Consider the following 16,617-nt stretch of genomic DNA (forward strand, 5'->3'; position numbering starts at 1 on the left):
GTAGGCACCTGTTCTGTAATGGATGGCGTCATTGGTGACTGGGGATGTGGCTCAGTGGGTAGTGCTTGCCCGGCATCTCTGAGGCCTTGGGTTCTGGCACCACATCGATTGGGTGCGTGTGTGATGCCTGTCATCTCAGGAGGTAGATGCGGGACAATCAGCCTTAACTCCATAGCAAGTCTGAGGCCAGCCTGGGCTACCTGAAACCCATAATGCAGTCCTGAACCATACCCTTTCATTTCCATATCGCTCAAGTTCCTTTAGTTCTGAAGTGGCTGAGCTGAGCAAAGCGGACAGATGTATGCGGCCTGAAAAGACAGATGTCCCACCTAACCCTCCATCTGCCCTTTGCCTATCTTGCCTGGTGGTCATTGTTCTATGGGGCTGCTGGGGTAATAGGGGGTAGGTTCAGCCTCTCTTGTGGGTCTCAGTTCTCATGAACTGGAATCTTTTGGATACCCCTGAGCCCATACCGCCACTTGAGGGAGCCTTGCCAAGGGGGAGGGCAAGCCCCACGGTCCATCTGTGGTGACTGCGAGATCCAAGGATTCTGGGGACAAAGGGTTCTGACCCCAGCCCAGACCTGGAGATCCCATACAGGAGATACCCAAGAAGGTTAGCCCGGAAAGGTGGCCAGGGCCAGCGGGTGGAACTGTCCAGGAAGCCAGTCCTTGGGGACAACTGCAGAGTAAGACACAGGTCTCTGAGTTGCTGACTCCCTCACGGCGCTGGCTTGTGGGGAGCCCTCTCAGGGGGACAGTGGGTGTCGCTGGCCTGTGGCGAGCCCCAGTCTCCTGTCCTTAGCCCTTGGGACAGTGACTGTTGCTGGCCTTTGGGGGCCCCAGCCTCCTGTCCCTAGCCCTCAGGGGACAGTGGCTGTCACTGATCTGTGGGGAATCCCAGCCTCCTGCCCCAAGCCCTCAGGGGACAGTGGCTGTCGTTGGCCTGTGGAGGCCCCAGCCTCCTGTCCCGAGCCCTCAGGGAACAGTGGCTGTCACTGTCAGACACTAGGATTGTTCAGCGTCTGGACAGAAACTTAATGAAGACTTTGGGAACCCAGGGTGGCCCCTCTCCTGGCTCCCTCTTTCCCTGGCCTGGCAGTGGGAGAATGTGACGGCCACCCTAGACTAGACCGAAGGCAGGAGCCTTGGTGGGTTGGTGAGACCCAGTAGAAGGAGGGACAGCCCAAGCTGGAGTGTTCATAATTCCCACCGTGGCTGACTGAAGCCAGGAAGGAGATGCAGTGGCTCCAATGCCTGTCTGAGCTGGTATAAGCCAATGGCAGGGGTAAGGCGGTTCTCCTTGGGGAAGGGGCTCTGTCTCCAGTGATGATACCTGGAAGCCAGGTGAGACACATACACTCCTGGGCTCCAAGCTGGCTTTGCGGTTCCCCACTAGGGTCCACAGAAGGTCTCCACTGCCTCTCTGACCCTCAGTTTCCCCATCTGTGTAACTGAGCCATCAGTAGCTCCTGCTCCTTAGGAGGTAGTGTGGATTGAGTAGGGGAACTTATTGGCTGTATTTATCACAGGGCTTCACCCCTCCTCACACTGCCTCACCTTCCCCATCTGTGTGCAGGAAACACAATTGCCCCTGGACAGCCAGCAGGGACTCGGAAGACACCGCAAGACCCCTTTACCAGGGCAAGAAGTTGCTCCTTTGATCCATTCGGGGCTCTGGTCCCTAGTCAGTGCACAGTGAGTCACACACACACACACACGGACATGCACACACGCATGCACATATACAGGTACACACCCTTGTGCAAGGGGAACTCCCAGCACATCTAGCTCTTGGTTCCTCTGAGAACCTCTGAGCCCATTTTAAAGTTGTAACCACCAAGGCCCTGGCCAGGCCTTGACTGGAGCCGAGGCTGGCTTTGTGTTTCAGATGCCTTCCTGTGTACTGTGCTGTGGGGCAATGCCGCGGGGTAGGAGGCAGGCAGGGAAGGTTTGCAGGATTGCACAGGTGGGCAAGCAGAGGTGCCGCACAGGTGTACAGAGGTTATGCACGGGCCTCTGAGCCCCTGACAGAGACAGACTCTAAAGAAAAAATGCAAGACCAGCACTGGGCAGCTGTGGACAGAGGTTGCAGCATGCCTAGGAGTGGAAGTGAAAGAGAAGCCGGGGACAGGGTTCCAATACAGGGCAGCATGTATTGCTGGGTGGAGATATTCCTAGGTTGTGTGTGGGCACGAGCACTCCTGCAGTCCTCAGACTGGTACCACCCTGGCTAAGGAGCAAAGTATGAAATGGCAGCAGCCGAGATTTAGGTTAGATATGAAGAAGTTTCAGATTGCCTGTGCTAGAAGATGCCAGCTCACCGTGCTGTACTCCCCAGGGATGTGGGGCCATTTTTCCATCCTGGAGATGGTTTGGAAAAAAGAGAAGCTATGCCGGCCTCTGTGGGCTGGCCTCATTACAGCCTGGATCCGAGACAGGCAGTGGGCCCAGGTTCGAAGCAGTCCTTGACATCTGCCACCGTTGCTTCTGATCCACCCACGGCTCCTAGGTACCTCTGCCCAGCTGGGAGGCCAAAGTCCTCCCTAGAGGGACCTGGCTCCCTGGGGATCTGTGTTCTGTACCCCCCAGTTCTACCAGGGGCCACAGCCCTGCTCTATTTCCGGGTCACAGCTCTGGTGTCACAGGGCCTTTGTCCACACGCTACTGTCTTGTTTTGTGCACTCAGTGTGCCCAGTACAGAGCTGGCATCTGCAGGCGCTGGGCTCTGGATCCGCAGCGGGCTCAGCAGGGAGAGGGGAGCAGACAGCCAGTGGGCTGGGCATGAAGGCAGACAGAGGCCTGGCTTTAGACCCCACAACTGCCACTTGCCCCGGCTGCCCCACACCCCCCCACGTAGCCGCAGTCGTGGGCCAGATGCTGCTGAAGACTGCCCAGGCATGCTGATTCTCCCATCCTCTCCTCGCAGGTGGCAGCCATGTCTGTGAGGTTGCGCTTCCTGTCTCCTGGGGATGCCGGGGCCGTGGGGACCGTGGGCCGCAGCGCCTCCTTTGCAGGCTTCAGTGCACAAAGCCGGAGGGTCTCGTAAGTGCCGTGGGGATGGAGGGCTCAAGGGTTGGGGCACGGAGCTCAGCCAGCGGCCTGGGACGGCCAGCTATGTGGGGTACACCCGTTCCTGGACAAACTTGTCATTTCCTGCCAGCTTGGTCCACATCATCTCGCGTCCATAGTCACCCTGCTGAGCTTATCACCAAATGAGAAACCTGGCTCAGAGAGGTAGCGCCATGACTCCAGGGTCACACAGCAAAATGTCTTCCCAGTTGGCCATAGCCTCCTAGGGGTGGAGTGTATAGGAATGCTCTTCCTGTTTAGAAGTCTGGACAATGGGGCTGCCTGTCCTGGCTCCGTGACCTGAAGCAAGTGACTTTACCTCTCTGAGCCCAGGTTTTCTCACTTTTGAACACAGAAGGGGTGTGGCTTCCTGTACGATTGTTGTGAAGGGGAGTTAACGCTGGGCAGGCCACTGGCTCCAGCGGCTACACGGGGCCTGGGGTGGGGCTTTCTGATGGCAGCAGCTGGCTCAGCCTTGTGGGTTGGGCCTTGAGGACTAATCCATGGCTGCCACTCCACCCTGGGCTCCATCCCGTCCCCATGAGTCCCTTCTGCCTCTGGAGCCAGAGCCCCAAGAGCTCAGGCCCACCAGTCCAGCTTCCGTGGTCTTAGCTGGACATGGAACAAGCCCCCAGGGAACTACCTCGCAAAGGCACCTGAGCCAATGGGTGGGCAGGTCCCCACCAGAGTGGGCACAGAGCCTGGATGGCTGGGCAGTTGATCAGCAACCATTTTCCACAATGCCACACACCCGTGCTTGTGCTTAAAGACCTCAGCTGCCCTCAGACCTCAAGGTCATTCTGGCCTCGTGGCCAGGGCCCTGAGTTAACTTAGCCCGAGCTTCAGTCACTCTGATCTCTCTCTCTCTCCCAGACCCTAGAACATGCTGTGTGTCCCGGCGGAATATTCCGCCCTGGCCTATCCCTGCTGTCTTGACATGTCCTGGGGAAGACTCCAGGCCCGGCCCAGCCAGGTGCCTCACTCACATCCACCCAACAGCCGCCCTGTGAGGCTGCCTGCAGGCTCCCCTCTGCCCTGGCCTGTCCCATCTGAGCTCTCCCTAGAGGAGTCCATGCCTGTCTCAGGGGGGCCCTCCTTCCTCAGCTGGCAACAGTGGGGAGGGACCCAGGCCTTGCCCCGCTTGATCTTCCATCAGTGGAGCAAAAGGAAAAAAAACAAATCAACTCAGCCATGGCTGGTGCTATGCTGGGCCTAGGACAGGGTGCAGAGGGAGGTGGTGTCACCCAAGGGCCTGAGCGGCAGAGGCTTCGTTCAGCAGGAGCCGATGGCGGTGATGGGACATGAAGACAGCAAGTGCGAGGATCCTGAGGCAGCGAGGAGCAGGCCGCGAGGCACATGGGCTGTGGTCAGAGAGGGAGGGAACACTAGGGGACACATCTTCAGTGTCCGGGACCAGTGAAGGCTTGGACAGAAGTTCTGGATGGGAAAGTTTGGCAGAGACCCATGGTGATTGGTCCTGACTGTGAGCCTTGGCGAGGACAGTGGGTGACTCCGTGAGGAAGGCACACAGCAGGCGCTGAATAAATGCTGCTGGGAGGGGTGCGTGCAAACCAGAGGAGCCAATTGCTGTTTCTCAGATTGGTTCTCCCATGCTGCTTCTGCCTGGGCCTCCTGGAACCGGACCCTGGGGTCTCTATGTAGAGCTGGCCTAGGAACGCACAGCCTGGGACCATCTCCAATGGCCCACTGAGGCACAGAGGTCTCTGTGTGGTTCAGGAGGAGAGGAGGGGCTGCTGGCCATCACTAGGCATTGACCAAGTGTTCTTCATGGCCACCTGGTGACAATCACATGCCACATTTCCATCCTGCTGCTGGCTTTCAGGCCTCAGAACACACCCATATCCGTGGAAAGTGCCCCCTCAAGCCCCATCAGGACTTCTGTCCAAAAAGTCCCAAGGAAGTCCCCAACTCTGTTGTCCCTGGATTCATGGAAGATGGAGGTGATTCAATTCTCTTATGATAACTGTGATGTCTGTGTGTGGCCTAGAGAAGTGAGCCCTGATGCTGAGAGGGCCTGAGTTCCCAGGGCTGCTTGGGCTTTAGCTGCTCCTGAGGTCCTGAGTGGCTCCCGTTCAACCTCAGCCTGGGAAGTCCCCTGTCTAAGATGGGGAAGGTTGCCCGTGGTGATAGTGAAAAGGCATAGTGGGTTTTTTATTTGTTTTAGGTTTTATTATTTTGTATGTACCACATGCATGCTGTGCCCACAGAGGCCGGATGAGGACATTGGACCCTCTGGAACTAGAGTTACAGACACTTAGGAGCTGCCGTGTGGGTCCTGGGAATCCAAGCCAGGTTTTCTGTAAGCAGAGTCAGTGCTGTTTAACTGCTGAGTGGCCTCTCTAGCCCCTGCATGGTTGTTTTAATTTCCTTTCTCTGTCCATCTCCCCGGTGTCTGACACCGGTTTGATCTGGATTGGGGTGCAGGTCTCATCTCTGCTCCTTATTCCCAGAGGTGAGGGGCCACGCCAGGGTGGGTAAGGCAGAATGACCTTGACAGCCCAGCAGGTCTCCACTCGGGACAGGACACACCTCTGTTGCACCTTGCCCACCCCAACTCTTTGACCAACCGGGCCTTTCTATCCCACAGATGCAGAATTCACTTGGGGAAGTTATCTGATCACTTAGTACGAAGGCGTGAATGGTTGCTATCGCACAGGCATTTCCCTTTTTCAAGCTCTGTGGGTGGGAGAGCCGTGCCAGCTGCCCACAGTAGTTTCCACCAACAGGCACAGCAGCAGCTTGGCATCCAGGGCTGTCCTCCCCAGGAGTGTGGGGCAGGTGTCTCTGAAACCAAGAGTTGGGGCGGGTCATCAAACTCGGTTTTAAAGCACTGCTGGTGACTGACCCAAAGACCCATGGAATAGCGCGTCTGAAGCACGCGGAGTTGAGCCTCAGCGTGGTAAAGCTGTCATTGTCCTCCCATGGGTCACGGGGCACAGGACCATGGCCAGCCTGGTTGATGGGCATGCAGTCAGGAGTCTATGCGGTCAGTCCAGGGACTTCCCTACCTCGAGGCTGGGGACAGTCATGACGGTCAGTGCTGTTTGATTGCTTGTGATCACCGGGCGCCAGGCTGCACGTGCCTGGAAGCCTGTCCGGCAGGCCTGGGGTTGTTTAATATTTACTGAGTCCTCCTGAAGCTGGTGACACACATCCACCCCCAGAGGCTGCTCCCAGCCCTGAGACACCAGCCAGCCATGCAGCATGCAGCCTCATTTCACCAGCCAGGCTGCGCTGTGCCAGCCCTCGGAGCCACTGTCCTCAGAGGCTCAGAGACAGCGCTGGGCTTGGAACCTCAAGAGCCCGAGGGAGAGGGAAGGGGTGGGCCTGTGGACCCCTGAAGTGAGCTGCAGAGCCACCCAGAGCCACCTCCTGCCTCACTGTCCCTCTGGCTGCCTGGACTCACATCTGTCAGAAACCCACTGTACCCCTATCTGCAGTGTGGCCTGAGATGGCAACTTTGTGGAGGACCCGGTCCAAGAGGTGGGTGATGTGGCCGTGGGGGATGGGGAGAGAGAGGGGAAGGGGGAGTGGAAGGGCTTTGGAGAGCCATCTACTACAGTCTGTGAATGTCAGTCCCAGAGACAAGCAGTGGTGGCACACCCTCTCCCGGGCACTGCTGGGGGGGGGGGCGTGTTCCCTCCCTGCCCACTTCGCTTTTTCTCTTCTTCTCAGCGTTAGGTCCTGTCCGATAGGCTTGTTCCAGTCTTATCTCTTCGGCAAACATGTGGTGTCTGCTGTTTACCAGACACAGCTTAGAGTTTTTTCATTTATCTGTCCCCAGAACCCTCCTGGCAATCCCAGCCCTGGACCCCACTTCACTGAGAGACAACTCCAACCCAGAGAGACTCCATCAGTGACCAGGGCCACACAGTTTGGTTGTGGGAGAGCCAGATACTGACCGCACCAGCTGGCCTATATCTCTCAGGGCGGGGGTTTGTCTTTGTCAAGGCTCTGTCCCGTCCCGTCCTGTCCCCTGGAATGGTGGTCACTGTATAGCAGGGGCTCAGAAATAGCAAATGTCTGTCATGTCACTGTCATGACAAGGAGAGGGGCAGGCATCATTATCTCCCCTCTACAGGTGAGGAAACCGGCTGAGTGGGCTAAAAGCTCAGAGTCTTGCAACTGCACTTTGAATACAGGGGCTGAGTACGGGCACAAGGCCCTCGTGGGCTGGTATGTGCTGGGCTTGTCAGCTTCAGGGACTCCAGGCATGGGTTGGTCCCAAAGCAGGGTGACAAGCAGACCTGGTTTGAGTAAGTTGCATGTCTGTGTTGTGTCTCCCACCTGTGGAATGTTTAGCATCTCACCCAGCCAGAACTAGCCCAGTGACTTTTCCCAGGGCTGAGGAAAGAGCAGAGCCATGTCCCTGTGCCCCGCCCCTTGCCTGACTTGCTTGCCCACAATCCTCTGCCTCCCGCTATAGATTGTGACTCTCAGGGGGGACCCAGGCCACCAGGGACTGCTCAGTGAGCTCCTATCTGGATGGACAAGCCCTGAGCGCCTGGGTTTTAAAAGCGTGCTTGCGATGCTGAGGCAGGAGGACAGAGTGACATCCTATCTAAAAAGGAAAGAATCATGAAAAAAGGTTCAGGGACGTTAGAAAGACCCCAGAAAAGCCATGTCTTCAGTGTGTGGGTTACCCCAAAAGCCCAGAGGTAGTGAGCCCCAGAGGCAGAGGGGACCTATCTATTTATCTTACAGTTATGCAGATGGGCTCTCATGTGGTTGGGGCTGGCCTTGAACTCTATGTTGCTAATGACTCCCTTGGATTCTCTAGCCCCTGCTTCTACCTCCCCAGGTGGAATTCCCTATACCCCAGGCCTGGCTGTGCCTTTCATAAGGCAGGGTCTTAATACACTGCTCAGGTTGGCTTTGAACTCCTGGGCTCCTAATCATTAGGGTCACAGGTGTGTACGCACATCCTGTGTGGCTTGGGGACCAGCAGCATAGAGGGACTTGGGAATGGGGCAGAAATGCAGTCTCAGGCCCCCTAAGTCACCTGTGCTGAGGAGGGGTTTGCAGTCTGTAGTGAGTAACCAACACACCTTTGTACCCTGTGCACCATGCCCCACACCTGATGGGTCTTCCAGTTCTTGGAACAGGATGTGGGACTTGGCCCTTCCATTCACGTGTCTCTATCCTCCGGGGCTGGCAGCCTACCCTGCTTCAGTGTGGCCCACCGTTAGCTGAGCATCCGTCATCCAGGCTGCAAGAGAGCCGGGGCTGGGATGTAGTTGTTCCTGTTAATTCACACATAAAAGGCTGCTACTTATGGTTGGCTTCATGTGACAGTCACAGAACTGGGGTCTCAGCTTCCATGTTTCACAGGTGACAAGACAGAGGTTTGGGCGCGTGCTAGTACCTGGGGGAGCTGCTTTGATTATAGAAGGCAGAAACTTAAATAAGCTGCTACCCCTCTGCTCAGATGCCCACAGCCATGAGTGATGGGTCTGAACGGGGGTGGGGTCTTCCCCTCCAGACTGCCCAGGACCACACTTCCCTGTCCTCACTTTGCTCAGTCGATGGCCACTCCCTATCCCTAGCATGAAGACTCTTGCCTCCTGGAATGAAGGTAACTGGCGAGATGGCCTAGTGACTTCCCTCTGGGACCCAGCTTCCTGTTGGTTCCAGACACAGTTGCATCAGGTTTCTTCTAAGACTGAAGGCCCACTGGGCAGTGGAGGCACACGCCCTTAATCCCAGCACTTGGGAGGCAGAGGCAGGGAGATCTCTGAGTTTGAGGCCAATCTGTTCTACAGAGTAAGTTCCAGGATAGGCTCCAAAGCTACATTAGAAACCCTGTCTTGAAAAATTAAAAAAAAAAATTAAAAACAAAAAAATTGAAGCCCCAAAGCTGCAGCAGTAAAAACCACCAGGAAAAGTCTGAGGACTGAGAGTGAACTGAAGGCTGCACGCCTGGTCCTCCAGCCTCTGAAGGAGAAGCACACACAGACACGTTAGGCCGCTGTCCTGGCTGTGCCTGTGATAGCATTGTCCTGATAACGAGTAACTTAGGGCAGAGAAGACTTACTGGGCTCACAGTCCCAGTCACAGCCCATCACAGGAAGAAGTCAAGGGCAGGATCCGGAGGCAGTCACATGGTTTCTATAGTCAAGAGCGAGAAAAACGAACCTTGTGTGTTGTCTGCCAAGCTTTCTCTACTCTGACAAATTCCAGGGCCCAAACCTAGGGAATGGTGCTGCCCACTCTCAGGCTGGCTCTTCCCACATCACTTAAGGTCACCAAGACAGCATGCCCCATTGATCAACCTGATTTAGGCAAGCCTTCCCAGGCGGTCACACATGTCAGTTCAATAGTTACAATTCTCTATCGCTGTCGCTTTCTCTAAAATCCACAGGTGACAGAGCAGATCTGGGGGCGGGGGCTGTCCCTGGTGGGGGACACAGAAAAGGTTGGAGCTGAGCAGCACTTGTACCCTGTAGGAACCCTGGGGCTAGGATTCGGTCCTCTCAATGTTGCTGTGTGTGCTTGGAGCATGCCAATCATGGAGTCCGACAGCTCACTACATATGCCCTGGAAGCCCCTTTCTTTTTTCTTTTCTTTTGTCCTTTCTGTCTGTCTTTTTGTCTTTCTGTCTGTCTTTCTGGAGACAGTTTCTCTGTGTAACCCTGACTGTCCTGAAACTCACTCTGTAGACCAGGCTGGCCTCAAACTCAGAGTTCTGCTTGCCTCTGCTTCCCAAGTGCTGGGATTAAAGGCGTGCACCACCACCGCCTGGCAGAAGCTTGTTTTTGGTTCTAAGGTTTGTAACTATCCTCTTCATCCTCAAACCCAGCCCTCCCATTTTCCAGATGAGGAAACTGAGGCTCCAAGAACCTCAGCTTTCTGAAGAGCACACAGCTTGGAAGTGGAGCCCAGCCAGCTGTCCTGACTCTCTGTCCCCTCCCACAGAAAGTCCATCAACAGGAACTCTGTGAGGTCACGGCTGCCAGCCAAGTCCTCCAGGGCTTATGGAACACTGCATAAGGGCTCGCTCTGCCTGGACCCCCGGCCGCAGCAGGTGAAGAAGATCTTTGATGCTGTGAAGAGAGGCCTCAGGTGAGTGGGGAGAGACAGACAGACAGCAGTACGGAGAAGTATGTTGGGCGGTGTAGGTGCTGCAGAGGAAAATGGGTGAGGCAGGAAGGAGTCCGCATGGTTTTAAAGGAACTGCTCTGGGCAGCTTCGGCCATGGCACAGCACAGGGGAAGAAGTAAGGCCCTTGGGGATAATGGGAAGGCCAGAGGTCTCCGACTTTGGACTCCTAGGGACACAGGGTGACATCAGAGGGACAATGCTTCAGGGTCATGTGAGCTGTGGAGCCATGGAAGGTTCTGTGGTGAGGGAGGCGCTCAAGCTCCCGGGCCTGGGCTTCAAGAACTCTGCTTCGTGCTGCTGGTGGATTCCTGGTGGGGGGTGGGAAGGAGACAGGATCGGTTTGAGGTCACGTTGAGAAGGATGTGGGGGTGCAGGCGTGGGAAGTAGAGAGGAGATAGCTGACTCCAGAGACAATGACAGGAGAGGCTTGTCTAGTTGAGTATGGATAGATGCAGCTGGATGCTAACCCTGTGATTGCTGAGTGTGGCCTGAAGGAGGCGCTGGTGTCCCCGCTAAGAGAGCTGAACAGGTCAAGTTTGAAGGAAAATGAGCAAGCCCATTTGGGGGTCCCTCTTGTGTTAGGGCACCTGATGTTGAAAGTAAACTGACCTTGATAAGATAAACATGGTGGGGGGGGGCGGGAAGAGGGTTCCATGCTGTGGATGGGGCAGGAACAGTCACAGCTGGAGTCACACCTTGGCCCCCTAAGAGAATGGCCTCAGGAGGCATTTTCCACCTAAGTCCCCAAATGTCAGACCAGAGAGGCACACTCCCTTTCTCTACTCTGCCCAAGGGGATGGAGGACACACCGTGCCCTGAAAGGAGCAGTTTGCAAAACCCTCACTTTGTCTTAGATAATGTTTGCAGAGTAGGAGACGTTAAGGCTCAGAAGGTTCTGGAAGGCTCTGCTTGGGCTGTAGACCCTGCTGAAACAGGTGTGTGTCCTTGGCCTTGAGGAGGGAAGGAACCTTGGGGAAGGACTGGCTTGACTCCCTGTTTCCTTGTTACCCAACTAGGATGCTGAAAACTCCCAAAGCACCCTGGGTTTGGGGTTGGAGGGTCCCCTCTTCTGGAGCAGGGAGGAGGGACAGAGCCCAACCAGTATGGTCAGACAGCCAGCAGCCCTACCTGAGCCCACTGTAAGAGTGAGCCCAGCCCTGGGTTGTCACTCGAAGGAACTTGCCCTTCTCTGACTCCACTCTCGCCCTCAGCTACAGGCTCACTCCTGCAGCTCCTCACCGAGTCCTCCTCCTTTCAGACTCTGGGCCCATGGTCTCATTTCCCTCCCCCACCGGTCTTCTCACAACCTCTGCCCCCTTCTATCCACCACGCCCTCCTCAGTTCAGGCGTCCCTGGCCAGTTCCTTGCTGCCTACCAGGATCCGTGTGTAAGCGTCTTTGCAACATGCCTAGTAATGGCTAGACTGATTTGAGGAGTTTTTGGGGTAATAGAGGGACCCCCAGATCGTGAGCTGGTCAACCTCATGCTGGGAGGGTACCTGGTCAGTTGTCCCCCTCCTCCTTTCTGCTCGGATCCTGCCCCCTAATCCCCCACCCACTGCCTACCACAGGGAGCACCTCTGTGAGCAGCAGGCTGAGCTGGATTACCTGTGCGGTCGACACAACGACACCCAGAGGAGCTCCAGGCTGGTGAGTGTCCGGGATGAAAACAGAGCTGCTCACAGCAGCTGAAGGACGGTGGTCCCCACCCCAGGCCCTTGGGATTTGCTCCTCTGGGAGGAGCGGTCAGGTCACTGCAGAGGCGCATATGGCCCCATCCCTCAGGGCTTGGCCATCACACACACCAGAGCGGGGCAGTTTATGTGGCTCAGGAAAGTGGCCATTTCTGAGTATCCCTGGCCCTGCTCTGCCCCAAGTTGAGCCTGCATGCTATTGTGTCCAAGGTGAGAGCTTTCTGTGGGTACCAGGATGTGGGGCTCATGGCGTGGGTCTCCCGGACTCTTAAATGGCCCCTCTGATCGCTCTCTCTCTTCTTTAACTTAAGGGTCAGAACCTGTATCCTAAGTCAGGTCCCGTCACCCGTTCTTCCTAAGCCAATTAAAAGAGCCAAGTTAGGGCCAGAGAGATGGCTCAGTGGCTAAGACCACTGGCTGCTCTTCTAGAGGTCCTGAGTTCATTTCTCAGTAACCACATCTGTAATCACAACCATCTGTAATGAGATCTGGTGCCCTCTTCAGGCATACATAATAAATAAATCTTTTTTTTTTTTTTTTAAGAGCGAGCCAATGAAAAGCAGAAAGCAGAAAAAGGAGATTTATTCAATGTGTTAAGATGAGGAAGAAAGGAAATATATATATATATAGCTCCATAAAAACAATTTAAGAAAAGATGGGGAAGAAAGGGATCCAGTAGACAGCCCAGAAGTCCACTGGTCTTTTCAAGTTTGAATAGAGGCAGGGATTTGCACATCTAAGCAGTCCTGTCAAGGCGTGGTGCCTCCCACTACTGTATCCGGGCTCCACTCTCATGCTGTAGAACTGTGTGAAATGAAATCAAGTCCTTCGCATCAGGCTGGAGTCCTTCCCCCTCCCCGCACGTGAACTTCCTGAGACATTCCCACTTCTCTGGTATCTGTTGTTTCCATAACTAGATAGCCCCATTGAGAGACAACACCTTAGACTGTCTTCATTTCTACAAGGCAGACTATGGCGCCACCTGCTGCCCGGGGGACGCGTCACCCAGCTCGCCTTGGTCACACCAGTGTTGGGGAAGGATAAGGACCCCACAATGAGGACAGAGTGCCTGGGTCCCACAGGGAGTGTTTTATGGGCTCCCAAGAAGCCGGTATCAGAACACCTCTTTAAAATCACAGCTCCTTTCGCTCATTTTTTAAAAAAGATTTATTTATTTAAGAATGCAAGTGCTCTGTCTGCATGTACAACTTTGTGCCAGAAGAGGGCATCGGATCCCACTAGCGATGGTTGTGAGCCATCGTGTGGTTGTTGGGAATTAAACTCAGGTTCTCTGGAAAAGCAGTCAGTGCTCTTAACCACTGAGCCATCTCTCCTGCCCTCATTTCATTTTGAAATATGCTATATTTTTTATTTATTTATTGGTGTGAGGGAGGGAAACAAAGCAGGGATGCATTCCTCAGTGCCCCTGCGGAGTCAGAGGACAATTGCCGAGTGGGGGTCGGTTCCCTCTTCCCACCACGTGGGCCCAGACTCCAGCACCTTTACCTATGAGCCATCCAGCTGGCCCTGAAGTGTGACTTTTATGATCTTGCAGTCACTCATGTGGCTACTGTTTCTATCCTTGTCATGACAAGGTGCCCCACATGAGCAATGTAAGAGAAGGATTAGTTTTGACTCAAGGCACGACATCAGGAGGGCTGGGCGGCCCTACTGCATCTGCAGTCAGCAGGCAAAGAGAGATGGGAGCTGCTAATTAAATGGTTATAATTTTGCCACAAAGCCCAGAACCCCAGCCTCGGGTGGGTCTCCCCATCTCAATCAACACAAGAAGCGAGGCTCAGAGAGGTTGAGTAACTTGCCTGGGACACACAGAGAAATAGTGCCAGACCTAGAATTGGCTTGCCCACAATGCATGCTGTTCTTCCCCTGGGCATCCATGGCCATGAGCAGGACAGGCTGCAGGCACTGCCGTTGTCATTGGAGCTCAGGTGTCAGTAATGAGGGATCTCTGGAATTCTGACCTCCTCCTTCTTTCTGCAGGCTTTCTACTATGACCTGGACAAGGTGAGCCCATGTCCCTGTGCGGTCTCCAGGGTGGGCAAGACCGTCTGAGGTGGCCTTCCATCCCAGCTGCCCTTGGGCAGAACACTTGGGCTTCTCATGTTACAAGCAGGGAAACTGAGGCCTGATGTGAGCTTCGCTGTGATCTGAGCCCAGTGCCCTGATCCTGGGGAGGAGGTGGGGTGGTGGGAACGCAGCCACTTCTGAAGCAGCTTTTTTTTCCCCCTGGGAGAAGCAAACACGCTTGGTAGAGAGACATGTCCGGAAGGTGGAGTTCCATATCAGTAAGGTGGGTGTCTTGAGCATCACGGAGCGTCATGGGGATGCCACAGGGAGTCATGTGGGTATTGCTTGTGAGTCAGAGGGAGACAGGATGTCACTGGACATCATGTGGGTGGCACAGGCCATCATGGGGTGTCATGAGTGTGTAGCGAGTGTCCAGGTTGGGTGGTTATGGGTAGTCGCAGAGAGGAGGGCTAGGCAGAGCTACTGTGACTGACAGCAGTGTCTCAGCCCTGGGGTGGGGCTCTGTCACTGGTCAGTACACAGGGCTTGCTGCTTTGTCTTGGGAGGCTCTAACTGTCCCTGTGTAGACAGGAAAGTGGGGGCTCAACCCACAGGGATGTGCTCACAGTCCAGTAGCGAGTCCCTTAGGCTTGCCTCCTCCTCCTCCCTCACCCTCCTCCTTCTTCTGGAGATAGGGTTTCAGGGTGTAGCCCTGGAAGTCTGGAAGTCACAATATACTCCAGACTGGACTTGAACTCACAGAGAGCTGCTTGCCTCTGCCTCCTGAGTGCTGGGATCAAAGACATGCGCCACCACGCCCAGCTCCTTCTAGATTTTCTTATAGTTCATTTGCAAGTAATTTCAAGAGCTCACCTTCCTCCCCAGACCCACAGGGCAGCACTGCCGTGGCTCACTTTCCATTCTACAGTTGGGACTCAGACTGGTGCATGACAAATCATGAGTGTCTACCGTGCTGAGTGTGTGTGTGATCCTAGGTGCCGGGGTGTGAGGTGGTGGCTAAGAGCCATGCTACCACAGGGCAAGGCTGGGCTAGGAGATAGTTCTTGGAGGAATAGATGGTGGGCAGAGGCTGTCCCTTGGTGTGCCCCACAGCCTGCGTGTCTGCTGCAGGTGGATGAGCTCTATGAAGGCTACTGTATCCAGTGGCGTCTGCGAGATGGTGCCTCCAACATGCAGCGCGCCTTTAGCAATGGTACCCAAAGCCGCGCCTCCCGGGAGAGCCTGCAGGAGCTGGGCCGCAGCTTGCAGGAATGCATGGAGGTGGGCCAGCCTCTCTAGCCCCTGCTCTGGGCTCCTGGGTAGGGGGTGGGGCTCGCAAATGACTGATCCACTTGTGGGCCTTGCAGGACATGTGTCTCATAGAGGGGGCCTTGGAAGTTCACCTGGGCGAGTTCCATGTCAAGATGAAAGGTGAGCACCAATCAGGCTGGGTTTGGTATCAGTTCTTCCCAGCTGCCAAGAGAACCTGCTAAGGGTAGGCGGTGTAGGCCAGAGTCCCAGGGTCTAGAGGCCCAGCCCTGATTGGTGCCCTTGTGACAGGAGATGGGCTCATTGCTCTCTGGGTATGCTACGATGCCCTCCACCCTCTTGACTATCAAAATCTCCTATCCTTTCCATGCCGCCAGGTGACCCTTGTACCCTGAGGTCCCTATTGTCCCTGGGCGGGGAGGGAGCGGGGTGGGGGAGTGGGGGGGGAGACTAGCCTATTTCTGTGTTCCAGGCTTGGTGGGCTATGCACGCCTCTGTCCCGGAGACCAGTATGAGGTACAGCCAGGAAGGTCCTGGGAGGGCGGTCCATGGGTAGGCAGTGAAGGGGGTTCCCCTGGGGCTGCCTCTGGTACCCTTCCTGTGTCTCACATGCAGGTACTTATGCGCCTGGGCCGCCAGCGGTGGCGGCTGAAGGGCCGGATAGAGCCGGATGACAGCCAGACCTGGGATGAGGAGGAGAAGGCCTTTGTGCCCACCATGCACGAAAACCTAGAGATCAAGGTGGGGCAGGGCACAGGGTGGGACCTGGCTCCTGGGTGCTGAGCCAGACACCACCATCCTGTCCCTCACGGCCAGGTGACCGAGCTTCGAGGCCTGAGCTCAATGGTGGTGGGTGCTGTGACTTGTGACATCGCTGACTTCTTCACGGCCCGACCCCAGCTTGTGGTGGTGGACATCACTGAGCTGGGCACCATCAAGCTGCAGCTGGAACTGCTGTGGAAGTGAGTGGCTGCCGTGGCATCCCTGCCCTCGCCAAGGCCACCCCTGCTCCTGGTGCAGGCCCTGACCTCGCTCATCCTACCCCACAGCCAGGTTTACCTGACCTTTACAGCAGCCTTGTCTCCTCTTTCCCCACACCTCCTGTGACCTTGAATTTCACTCTGTTTCGTTTTCGGGACACGTGACAGCGCAGGTTGAACCAGGACCCTTTCTGGCCCCCCTTTTCCTCTTAGTTCCTCAGGGGATCTCCCTTCTACCCGCCTCCTCTTCACCACCTTCTGCCCTTGGCTGTCCCCTGTCCCTTCCAGTCTGGGGCTGAACGTTGAGGTCCTTCTCTAGGCTGCAGACCAGTTAGGTCGGTCCAGGCTCAAAAGGCCTGTTTTGGGTTTGGGGCTCCCTCTACAGCCCCAGGAGCCAGTGGTTTCTGAAGTTTTTGTTGTTGGCACCTTGCATTTCCAGGGCGCCTCTCCCCTG

At 55.6% G+C, this 16,617-nt stretch overlaps 1 protein-coding gene across 2 annotated transcripts in view; it reads left to right on the forward strand.

Annotated features, from left to right (window-relative positions):
- Positions 1–16,617, forward strand: part of Ripor3 (RIPOR family member 3) — a 70,352-nt gene that overhangs the window by 40,766 nt on the left and 12,969 nt on the right. For both annotated transcript variants that reach the window (XM_057781191.1, XM_057781190.1), the window contains exons 2-11: positions 2,929–3,044; positions 10,008–10,154; positions 11,764–11,842; positions 13,888–13,911; positions 14,144–14,197; positions 15,046–15,195; positions 15,282–15,345; positions 15,656–15,699; positions 15,799–15,924; positions 16,000–16,145. In XM_057781191.1, coding sequence (XP_057637174.1) covers positions 2,938–3,044; positions 10,008–10,154; positions 11,764–11,842; positions 13,888–13,911; positions 14,144–14,197; positions 15,046–15,195; positions 15,282–15,345; positions 15,656–15,699; positions 15,799–15,924; positions 16,000–16,145 — 941 coding nt within the window. In that variant the 5' untranslated portion in view covers positions 2,929–2,937. The remainder of the gene's footprint in view (positions 1–2,928; positions 3,045–10,007; positions 10,155–11,763; positions 11,843–13,887; positions 13,912–14,143; positions 14,198–15,045; positions 15,196–15,281; positions 15,346–15,655; positions 15,700–15,798; positions 15,925–15,999; positions 16,146–16,617) is intronic.

The sequence above is a fragment of the Chionomys nivalis genome, chromosome 9 (assembly GCF_950005125.1).
Source record: "Chionomys nivalis chromosome 9, mChiNiv1.1, whole genome shotgun sequence".
Lineage (NCBI taxonomy): Eukaryota > Metazoa > Chordata > Mammalia > Rodentia > Cricetidae > Chionomys > Chionomys nivalis.